The 12306-nt window shown below is 40.7% G+C and overlaps 1 protein-coding gene across 1 annotated transcript in view; it reads right to left on the bottom strand.

Annotated features, from left to right (window-relative positions):
• Positions 1-12306, bottom strand: part of NCKAP5 (NCK associated protein 5) — a gene marked incomplete at its 5' end in the record, with an annotated part of 911020 nt that overhangs the window by 83303 nt on the left and 815411 nt on the right. The window contains 2 exons of the mRNA XM_082658819.1: positions 1930-2008; positions 11429-11606. Of these exons, the coding sequence (XP_082514945.1) occupies positions 1930-2008; positions 11429-11606 (257 nt within the window). The remainder of the gene's footprint in view (positions 1-1929; positions 2009-11428; positions 11607-12306) is intronic.

Raw genomic sequence — 12306 nt, 5'->3', positions numbered from 1 at the left:
GAACTGTTGAGCTGCTGCTTCTCTTTTATGTTTCCCTTCCTCCAGACTTTTAATTATATAAGATGACTCAATGACTTTATTCCTTAAGTCATGGCTAGTCAGTTTTGTTGTTGTTACTTGCTGCCAGGAGCAGCTTGTTCGGATAGGTCTCTACCAGTTTGAGGAGATGAGTCTACAATTATGTGAAACAGAAACAGAGTCCAAATTTACTTCCTTGAGAGTAATCTAAGCCAGCACTTTCCAGCAGAACTTTGCATGATGATGGAAAAAGAGGCCATATAGAATATGTGGCCACTGAGTACTTAAAATGTGGCTAGTGCAATTGAGGAAGTGAATTTTTAATTTTCTGTAGTTTTCGTGAATTTAAATTGAACCTGAAATAACTACATGGGACTAATGGCTATCATGTCAAACAGTACAGATCTAAAGAATCGCTAGCCTATAAAAAAAATACACAGATTACTATAGCTCTCTCTCGAAAATTCAGCCTCTAACTTTATGTATGTTATTGTACAAGCCCAAGAATACCTCATTATGGAAAAATGATGACTCAGTGGGGCTTTACATAGTGCCACGTTTGAAGGTTGCTGAACAATATTTAACTTGCGCATTAGCTAACTACACAGAACTGACACTAATTTAAGCATTTTACTGACAACTGTACAACTGACATTTTACTCTCAGTTATCACTGACAACTAACTGTACTGAAGGATGTCTTTCTGGAATAATACTCTCATTCAGACTCCACTCATCCAGCTATTTGTTAAGACTTTTGTATTCCCAATTACAACAGAAAAGAATAATAATGGTGTGCCAGTCTCATTAAGCTGTGAGGGTATGATAACTCTCTGAGATCAACTGTAAATTATAGTTGGGAGAAGGCAGCTGGGTAAGCTGGAAAAGCAGCCGCAAAACATACCAACATGGCTCTAGGAGTGGTGAGATACTGAGAGTTGGCAGCTAAAGGTACTCCAGGAAAAGGGCAGGAGCCGTGCATACTGATTATACTAGCCACCAGCACGCTGGAGGGCCGTCATGCCCTAGAGGATGGTATTCAGTACTGTCTACTACACCCAAATGTGATTTGAAAATATGATTCTCTCATGCCTTGATGTTTTGTGTAAAACTAAATAATCAGCATGCTTACATTTCACAGCTATTTTTTAGAGCCCAAAGAACAACTAATTTTGCAAGTGTCCACGGTGGCCCAGAGCTGTTAAAGTTATCACGTCTTCTATCTCCTGACAAGGACCACCGTCGCAGACAGCTACTCTATTACCAGCTACTTCCTGACTGCTGGAAACAGGTAAGCAAAATCCCTTTGTGTTAGAAATCTGAGTTCCTTCAACGTGGGCTCATGTAAAATTTTAGGACAGAGCTGACAAAGCAAAGGTATCTCTGAGAAAGGACTACCTATAATCAGGGTTCTAACAGAAACGATGAAGAAAATGAGGAGGTGAATTTGGCAAGCCGTATATACTTAATCTGTTTAGTTCTATGTGTAAAACATATCCAGTTTTTAAAATATTCAATATGAGAAAGCTACCACTCCACACTTCTAACCAATGGTAGTGCTTCCTGAGACAGTTACAGAAACTGGATCAATTCAATGTTGATTTTTTCCACAGAGAGAAATTATTTACACTCAGTATCATTTTCGTTTCATATTGACAAGGACTCGCTTATCAGTTGGCATTGCGTTCCTTTGCAAATACCTACGTTTTCTTCATAGGTTCTGCTTTGACCCACTTATTTTATGGTGGCTTCCAATGCCTAAGAAGATAAAGGTTATCACGCATGAGAAGTTAAGACCCAGTCCTGGTAGAGGTGGGCATAAGACATGACCTTTAGGAACACACCGTGTCTGAAATAAGGTCGCATGTAGAAAACATCTCAGTGAAAGGCATATTGAGACATGAATTTTTACCTATGGTATGGCTCTGAAATGCAGAATCTGCAACTGTATCTTCTTCATCCTCTTGCAAGTGTTCATTTGCCTCTTTTATCTGCAGTAACAAGGAAACACTGTGAGTTCCTACGTGTTATATTAAATCGATTGTGTAATCCTCAGAATATTGGTACATTCTATAACAAACATGTGGGTGTGTATGTGTGAGTGTGTGTGTGTGTGTGTATATATATATATATATATATATATATATATATATATACACACACACACATATTTTCTTCACTCCATTTTCCCCTACTCTATCACTTGGCTTTATTACAAGTTTTAATTATAAGAGCATATTTTCAGAAATATAACCCCAGCTCTGAAAGCAAGTTATAGGGTACCTGATTCTACATAAGATTTTCGAGATAACAGCTATAGTTCTTTTTAATACTTAATAAAGTCAGTAACACAGAGCTGCTGGGAAAAATTAAAGTCTAAGGAAACATAATTCTTCCAGGGACAGTGACTCCACCACAAGTTATTTTAATGAGAATAAAGAAATACACTTAGATCTGCTGACCTTCTCCTAGAGTATAACTCTCTAAGAAAATGTTATTTTGTTGTTGTTCTTTCCAGAATGAAATGTGAGGTGACTATGATGTGCGCTCAGTGAACTAGAAGGCTGATACGTTTACCTAGATTTTTTTCAGGTCAGAAACATCCGCCTTACATTTCAGCTGGGATATCCAGAGGCTGAATGCTGGAGTACCAAATGGAACTCCAGCAGGAATCTAATACAGTCACAGTATTTTACAAATGAGAATTCTAAGATCCAGCAAGTTTCCTTAAACATATGTAAATGCCAACACTAAACCCAGGCCCCCTACTTCCCAATCTAGTAGCAGTAGTAATAACAATATCATGAACAATATCAATAACAATAAAAACAGCCAACATTTAACTACTATGCAGCAGGAGCTGTTTTAAGCCCCTCACACCTATGCTCTCCTAACCTTGCAATGCTAGGAGCTAAGTGCTATCGTTAGCTCCGTTTTGGACATAAGGGGCCTTGAAGAAACAGACAAGATAAGCAGTTGTCCAAGCGGTGGAACCAGGATTCAAACACAGCAAATCTGGTTTCAGTGTTGTGTTCATTTGGTGGAACTTCGTTATTCTCAAATTTCCATGGGACTATGCCGGTGTAGACTTGGCCACAAGGTCAGGACAGCTTATGGTCCTTGGCAGAATGACCCTAAGTAGCTCTTTGAAAATACATCCCAGCCGGTCACCTGGGCAGCCAACGATAATAATGAACTGTGCAATGAACGCAGTGGGGGGACATTAGAGGTTGTCAGTGGATTTGCTCGGGGGCTCGAGTGGAATGCCAAGAAACCATTATTTTATACTTACAATATAGAAAGTCATATGCTGGCCAACTGACCTTGAGCTAGACTTAGCGTTCTACTTTTTAACCTCTTATTTTTCATGACTAATGGAATCAGACCAATTATTTACATTTCATGACCATGGTTCCAATATCAGAATGTAATTGGTGCCTAATCCGTACATACTGAGAGCCAGGAGATGGAACACTCAGGAGTATGTCAATGACTGTCTGAACCCTGAAAGGAGAGGGTGTTAAGGGCTGCATACCCAGAGGCCACGCGTCATCACTTTCTTTCCCCATCAGCTGTCTGCTGCCAGCACTGCCTTGTTTGTTAGTACCTCCAGCAACATCAACCAGCCCTATTTCTCGTATTTACGGATGGCAGAGAGGAGAAGGTCTGTGCGCATCATCAAGACTAACGAGTTACTTATTCGCCTTCCAAAGTTCACCTAGCTCGGTGACCTCTTTGTGACAAAGCTACCAAGAAACCCCAAAGGAAGGAGACCCAAACACCTTAATTTCCATTAAGAATCCAACAGGAACTTTCTATCCTCATTTACAGAAGCATCAAGAAAATCTATATTTTCAGCCCGTTCCAATACCTAAGACAGGATGCTCCATATTCTCCCACGCCTGTTAGGTGAGATAGCATTTCCTTTGGATTTTTCTAAATCAACCAATCTTAAACTTGAAGGGGTACCATGCTAACCTGCTAGAAAGTGGGTGAATCATCATCTCCATCAGCCTAGGAAATTCCGAACAGAAGAAGCTAATGATTACAATGAGGTTCTCATCTTGGAGATAAAGGAGAAGAGGCTTAGAGAGGGTTAGTGATCTGTTCAAGGTTATAAAAGGATGTCAGTTTTAGAGTGGGCACTCCTGACCCCTATTCATTGCTGTAATTTAAGTTTTCAGTGTGCTATCTTGTCACAGTCATCCCTTCCAGACCTTCCCAAGAACTACTGTACCTTTCTTAGTGTCTGGCAATTAGGTAGGCAGTATTCCAAATACACATAAACTATATTTTTATTTAAGAGTAGCAAAAAAGTTTTCTGTTTGTGTGTGTTAGTGCCCTGCTTCTCTTTCCTACTTGTTCCGCCGCCTTCGGTGGGACTTAATCACCACCTCTGTCCAAGTATCATATTTAAGAAGGAAAATAAAAACCATCTTGAGGTCCTACCTGTCAGCTCCTTGTCAGAATTTTTCTAGGGCTTTAAGTGCTTAATAGCAAATGCTAAACGTGGCCTCTTGGGTATTTATCAGAGGAACTGGGCTTGTAGACAGGAGTTTTTTCAGCTCTCCTGGGCTAATGACCCCTGAGCAGCGAATGACACATGAGGGGAAGTTTTGAATTGGAAGGGGATGGATGAAGAATCAACAAAGGAATGGAAAATGGGGGAGTGCCTTAGAATGGCATACTTGTCAGCTCTAATTATCCATACAAATAGATTTCAATGCAAAGTGGTGAGTAATTAAAGAAATCCATTTCCATATGGAAATGAGGGGCATAATTTATGTTGGCGGCAGATTCCCCTTGCTAATTGTATTTCTCATAGGCTGAAATTAAAATTAATTTTCACTCTTGATCACACAGTGGCTGTGTGTTGGCGAAAGGTTGTGGAACTTTCCTGGGGGCAAGGGCCTGCGAGCTCAACATGAAGAATTTGCCGAAGCGAATTCTTCACGTGGCAAAGCACTTCACAGACGGGAATGGTCACAAAACCAAGAAGTTTGGCTCAGCAAACAACGGTGGTTAGAGACTCAGAATTTCTTCAGCCATCGCTCTACCAGGAACAGATACAAATCAATGTCAGTCATGTCCCATTTGGTAAGAAGCAGCAGGTGACTCGTGAGCAATGATGCGGGTTATTTTTGGTTTCAGTTTGCTGCCAGTACTTTGGGCACCTTCTAATGGTGCACCTCCAACTCTTGCCCATCTTTTGAGCTCTGCAGTTGTAGTCAAGAGCTGTACTAAATACCAGTCTCTAACAGGTAACCATTAAATGCCACTGTACCCATTATATTCTATTAACCTCTCCCATTAGAAAAGGCTGGGAGGAACGTGCTTACAAAGGACACAGGAGGAAAAAGGGAGACAATGTTTCATTGCTGACAAATATATACACGTAACTGCAGAATAAGACCCAATATGTGGGGACACCCTTCATTTGGAATTCTGTGTATATTTCTTCTCTGAATCATCCTAACAAGAAATGCATCCCGAGAAAAGAACGTTCTGATGTTAAAGCTCAATGAAAAGGAAAAGAACGTAATGAACCTCTGTGAGAGGAGAGAAGTGATCTTTGGAGGGAAACCTCCTGGAAGGCATTACCTTTAGAAAAGACGGTCATTTAGAAAACCCTGCAGGAGGAAGGCAAAATAGACATGTTTCTTATTAGCATCCAAATAGGATTTAGAACAGAATTGTTCAATTAAAGATGTTGAAGTTATAAAATTTTGCAGAACTTAATAAGATGATAACAATTTTTGTAATTATTGTACTATTTTATGCTACTTCATCACCACAGCACAATTTTAATGGGATTGTATTTGATACTTTTTTATTAGCATATGTGATTTTTTCAGACTATGTGACACTGGGTGAAGAGGATACTCATAATTTAAATTAAAATACCCATGTTAAAATGGCCATCTCTTTCCAGCTATATGATCTCATTAATTTCATTAACGATTTTTATTTTGTCCAGTGACAGCTCAATAAGGAGCTGTTCCTTTGAGACTTCTCATTTCAGAAAATTACCTAAATCCACAGGAAGGACGGACTTACAACATGTAGGAAGGAGTGTGCATTTCTTTCTGACTTATTTACTTAATACTGATGCAATCTTTTCTGGGGATGCCTTTTTCCCCTCTTATAATGATTTTGCAGAATTTAAGTAGAAGTGCAAAGTAACATGGCCCTTGTCTAAATTACACAAAAGTCAGAGCTAAGTGGTCTGTAAATGACAGCATAAATGGGGACATAAGCCTCTAATTAAGGCTCTGAAAAGAGAAAAATATTTAATTCAGTAAAGCATTAATGAGACTTTTATACATACGGTAGAATGCATCTAGCAATCTTGAAAATGGATATGCAGTCACCAGTGAACTAAGTGGAGGTGTACTACGTACATGGACTTGATATATGTATGGAAATAATTTTTCTATTATATTACCACAGATTACAATAATTTAAATGCCTTAGGACCCTCATAACTACATAGAGCCTTAGTTTGTTAAGGGCAAAGGATGCTGGTATATTATGGTATAAGGTTTTTTGGGTATTTTTGGCTGCACCTTGCGACACGCGGGATCTTAGTTCCCCAGCGAGGGATTGAACCCGCGCCCCCTGAGGTGGAAAGTGCGGAGTCTTAACCACTGGACCTCCAGGGAAGTCCCTGGTATAAGATTTTTGAAGAGTGATTTTATTCAGGAAAAAAACGTGATATGTAATGCATTATGTGCAGCTATTGTTTTCACCCAAAATAACTACTGTGAGAAGAATTCTCTGCGACACACTTTAAAAGAAGCAGAAAGCAAATTTACCTTGAGCCCCAGGAGGGGAAAATTCCCTTCAACTCTTGATTTTAAAAGGTTCATGGGTACTCACATCAATGTGCTATGGTATAAAAGTGTATCTCATTTTGCATCTAATTTCCTTTCTATATAGGCTGATAACATACAATGAATAGGTTTTCACTGCTGTTCTTTTACTAGTCCCCAAGGGGACTATGGCCAATGTCCTTTCTGAAATTAGTAATTTTAGTCCGATCCCCATTGCCGATTAGAGAGGTGAAAACAAATTGCATTTTACCTTTGAAAAAATGACTAGCTGTTCAACTATCTAGGTTAATAATAGTCCTCTACATGGAAAGCTTCCCAGCCTGACTAATTTTCCTCTTGCAGCTAACTAGAAAATTAGCTTATCCCTATGGATGATGTACATTTGGTGGTTAGGGAATCCTTGTACTTCACAGAGAACAATAAGAGTGTTTCTTGCAGATATTCTGGAAGGACCAAAGGAAACATTATTACACTGTAAAAGACTTCAAATGAGAGAAGAAAAGCAAGGCAAATTACTTTAGCATTAGGAAGTAATAAGAAAGTAAAAATGAGATTGTAAAAGCTAAACAGGTTCTTTTTCTTTTTGGTATCTCTGTACAGTGAAGATATACCCCAAGCTGTCAGCACCATATTAGATGGGGCATAGTTAAATTGAGTGCCTCTGATAAGGGGCTCTGCCAGCCTATCAAAGTTTTAGATCAGTTGGATTGAATTTCTGGCATACTGCACGTCTCCGCACGTTTATTCTCTCTCTTTCCTTTCAGTGACACTACAGAGGCAGCCTTAGACACACTTGGAATTTGTGGTTTTATAATGCAAGGGACATCTATGTTTTCAAGAAGGCATGAGACCATGGAAGCCAAGAGCAAGAAGTGGGGAAAAGAAAAAAAAAAAGCTTTTGCAAAGAACATAGTCTGCATATGATTTCAGAGGGTTTGGAAAAGAAAAAAAAAAAAAGAACTTGAAGCTCTTTAGAGTCAAGGGCTGTTTGAAAAAAAAGAGCATTTAAATGTACATTTGTCTCAAATTAAAGTGAAACTCGAAGGAACCCTAAACATCAATAATAATTAAAAACTAATAATGCCAATCACGATTACTTCTAAAATCTCCTCTACTCTTGAACCACCCCCCCCAAAAAATGAGTAATTGCTTCATGTTTCAGGTTTTCCCTAGGAAAATGGTAGCACATAGTATATTTTATAATCCCTTTTATTAGAGCCCAAAAGTATATGGATACAGGAATTCTGAAAAGATACTGTTTTTCGCTCGAGTGCTTTAAAATTTACATAAAGGAACAAGGAATATCACCAGACCAGTGATGCAAGAACAGAAAGAACGTAAGGAGAGGAAGTTCAATTTAAGGTAATTTTAAAACAAAAATATTATTTGAAACTGGCATATCCTTGGGAAATATAAAAATGCCTTTTATTCATTTTTTTAAAGGAAATTACCCCCTGAGTTCTGGACCTCATAATTAAAACACTAAATGATAGGGAGTCAAGTTCCAAAAAGGATAACTTTCTTTTTTTTTTTCTCTTACATGTATTTTATTTTTTAACATCTTTATTGGGGTATAATTGCTTTACAATGGTGTGTTAGTTTCTGCTTTATAACAAAGTGAATCAGTTATACATATACATATGTTCCCATATCTCCTCCCTCTTGCGTCTCCCTCCCTCCCACCCTCCCTATCCCACCCCTCTAGGAGGTCACAAAGCACCGAGCTGATCTCCCTGTGCTACGCGGCTGCTTCCCACTAGCTATCTATTTTACATTTGGTAGCGTATATATGTCCATGCCACTCTCTCACTTCATCCCAGCTTACCCTTCTCCCTCCCCGTGTCCTCAAGTCCATTCTCTATGTCTGCGTCTTTATTCCTGTCCTGCCCCTAGGTTCTTCAGAACCTTTTTTTTTCTTAGATTCCATATATATGTGTTAGCATGTGGTATTTGTTTTTCTCTTTCTGACTTCCTTTACTCTGTAGGACAGTCTCTAGGTCCATCCACCTCACTACGAATAACTCAGTTTCGTTTCTTTTTACGGTTGAGTAATACTCCATTGTATATATGTGCCACATCTTCTTTATCCATTTATCTGTCGATGGACACTTAGGTTGCTTCCATCTTACGTGTATTTTAAATGATGAAAAGTTGTCCATGACAGTTACAGAAAATGGATGGAGTTACCTTTTTTGGAAGTTCCATTTATGTATATCTGTGTGTAAATCTGTGTGTGTACACACACACACTTTTTAACAAGAGTTAAATTAAACTCCCCACGAAAACTCATATATGGGAAACGTTTAGTGGGTGTCCTCACTTATGGGAAAGCTCAACAAGATTTGGGAAGAGTCATGGGACATTCGTATTAAAATAGGAAATACAGGCTGTCTTCAAATGGCTCCAATCTATATAAATCCAGGATGGAAGTCATGCAATTCTGAGACAGCTAGTCAGGATCGTTAGTTTTAAGTTCTTTTCCGTTTTCGCGAAGCTCTTTCAAATGCTTTCTGCTTTCAACTTCTCTTGGGAGACCTAGCTCTCAATCCTTAGGGGTGAGCACGAAGCATGCGTATTTGGAATTTTAACGTGTCCTCTTTATGAGATCCGGATTCTAGTGACTTTGGTTCTAATATTTAAACTCTAAAATTCTATCAGCGTTAATCTCAGTTGAATCAAGCTATACTCATCTGCCCAAACCATCCTTTTTCCTCGCCCCTAAAGTATTACTAAAATAGAAGCAAACGGCTAGTATACTTTTTCAGATGTTTGAGGATAGAAGATCATCTAGTCCAGTAAAAAGAAAAGTATAAACCAAGGAAAGTACTGCCGTCGCCTTCAAAACTGGTACCCAGAGAGGATCAAAGATCAAAGACAATACCAAAAGCCTCAACATCTGCAAATCTCTATTTCTACCCTGCATTCTCCAAAACAATGTAGAAACTGTACTATTTCACAGGAAAAAGCACCCCCTGATCACTTCCCCGAGACGGTTTCCACATCGGCGATTTTGCACTTCAATTTCCAAAATCCAGCCTGATCCTCTGCAGGTGACAATACTTCTGTGAGCTGAAATAACGTGCAAATTCTGCCGTTACTGTTGGAAATCACTCATTCCCGATTCACGGGCGGTGGTGAACGGGTCTGGATTTCTGACGTAACTAAGAAACTTACAGCAACGGCCAAGCTTCTCACCCCAGCTTGCTGGAAACCCAAACAGCAGTCTGTCTCCATCTTTTAGAAGCTGATGGCATTCCCGGCCCAAGACCCCCGTGCCATTCTGCTGCCCCTGTGCTTTGTGACCATGTCGATGGCCTGGGGTCGGTAGTTTCGGAGCTCGTTCCAGAGCTGGAATCTCTCTGTCCAGATTCACGATGGAACCAACAGATCAAGCGATCTTTTGTACAACCCAAGGTCCAGCTGTCTACCTTATCACGATCGATCGAGGTGTCTGAGGAATTAGGAATTCTTGGTTAGGCAGCACGTCTATTGCAAACAGAAGAGAAAACCCTTCAGGGCAGCTGGTCAAGCCAAGAAGGAAAGGAACTTCACGGGAGTGATGAAGGCGGTTCTTGACTGGACGGAGCTTTTCTCAAAGCGATGGGTGGATTTTGAAGGCCTAAGATGTTTCCTGGTTCATTTGTCCTGAAGCAATTCCTCCTCCTGTTGTACTGGAAATAGCTGGCCGCTCCCAGGGTCCAGGGTCACCACCACCACGGACACGATAGGAGACACGATTTTTGCTATCACGTTGCCTTGTGGGTTGCCGAACGAGGGATAGCTGTCTCCGCCGAGCGTGTTTCCGTGGCCGTCACGATGGGGATGGCAGCTGCCGCCGCCTCCTGCGGGCGGCCTGGGCCCGGGCGGGTAGCGGCCGTCCTCGAGGTTCCTGTCGCTCAGGAAACCTGGGCAGCCTACAGAAGCCCCGATGTGCAGCCCGCACAGCGGACCACGCTAGCTCCGGGGCTAGCGCCCAGTCTCAGGACAGCCTTGATGTCCCAGCCGGCAGCATGGGGCACAGCTCCAGGCTCTGTCCCCTCTCCCTTGCCCTGCAGCATCCAGGCCTGGTTCCAAGGATAAGTTTCTTAAGTCTTAACACCTTCTGTCTTAGGTAGGATAAGTCGGTGTTTACAACTTTAGGAAAAATGCTTAAATCAAGTCATCAGAATAGCCAATGTTCTCCTAAATTGCTCTGCACTTTTATTTTTTACAATCATTTTCGTTCCTTTTTGCGTTGCTGGAAACGATGGAAAGCATCATCAGGACAAATTCCCGGCACGAGGGTGTAATTGGAAGATGACACTTGCAGCATCATTTGCCTGCACTGTGATTATACCATCCTTCTGAAAAGAGAACTACAAAGGCAGCGAGAGCGGAGGGAGCGAGGCCCATTCCGATCTAACTGCCGTCACTCCGCTAGAGCGTCACCAAGATTTCCCTCTTTTTTCTCTTTGGCTTTAACCTTCCCTTTCCCCCGTACTCTCCTGCCTATATATTTTCATCAGCAAAGGGTAGACAGAACCCAACTAGCCCATCTCAGAACCTGACACTTCATAACCAGGATGGTAAAAGACTTACCAGGGAGCCTTTCGGTATTTCCATATCTGCTTTGGTTTTGATGTTCTTCTTGTGGGTTCCTTGAGTGCCGATAGAGCTGCCGGTGACACAAGAGCCCTGGGAGCTGCCCTTTAACACGCTCCTGCAGGAAACATTATTTGATCCACTTTCGGTCTGTTGAGCTGCTTTCTTATCAACTCTGCAGGTAGAAAGTGATTCCTCTGATCAATTACATTGCTCGTCTGCAATCGCTCTACTTTTCCCAATCCTTTAATGTTTAAAGTAACCTCCGTGTGTCTCTTTGTCTTTAAACCCTTGAGCGATAAGTGTGTCTCACTGGCCTTGGTCAAATCTTCATCTGCTATTCCAGTAGTGTGTCAATTTAGATTTGATAATGCAATGATTTATTTTTATTTTTATGACTGCTTGTGAGATGGCGGGTGTGTGTGTGAGGGAATAGAGTAAAAACCACTGGGGAATGACTGCTAAATATATTTCTGGCTTAAGATCAGCAGAATCTGTAATTACCTCTGGAAAGTTTCTAAGTTTGCTCGGTACGATCAGTGGGGTCAGCATCCTTTAAAAACGTATGTGTAGTTTTCTTCCATTTCGTGCCATGTGGGTATATTCATGATTTCTACTGTAGGCTGGATTTCCATCAACCTTGATAAAACTTACCATTCTTTAATTTCAAAGACCACTGGTTTGGTTACCAAAGTAACGTGGACTAAATTACCATTTTATTGCTAACTTTTATTTCATTGTTTAAATTCTGGCTAATGTGTAAAAGATTGCTACGATGAATTTCTGCTTGTATGAGAAACATGCTTGACTGGTATTCAGTATGCAGGAAACAAACAACTCTCCCTGTTGGGGGGTGAGGAGTGGGTAGGGTTCTG

Source organism: Grampus griseus, assembly GCF_964374135.1.
Source record: "Grampus griseus genome assembly, chromosome: 7".
NCBI lineage: Eukaryota > Metazoa > Chordata > Mammalia > Artiodactyla > Delphinidae > Grampus > Grampus griseus.
The sequence above is the reverse complement of the archived record's forward strand: the minus strand, read 5'-3'. Positions and strand labels throughout refer to the sequence as shown.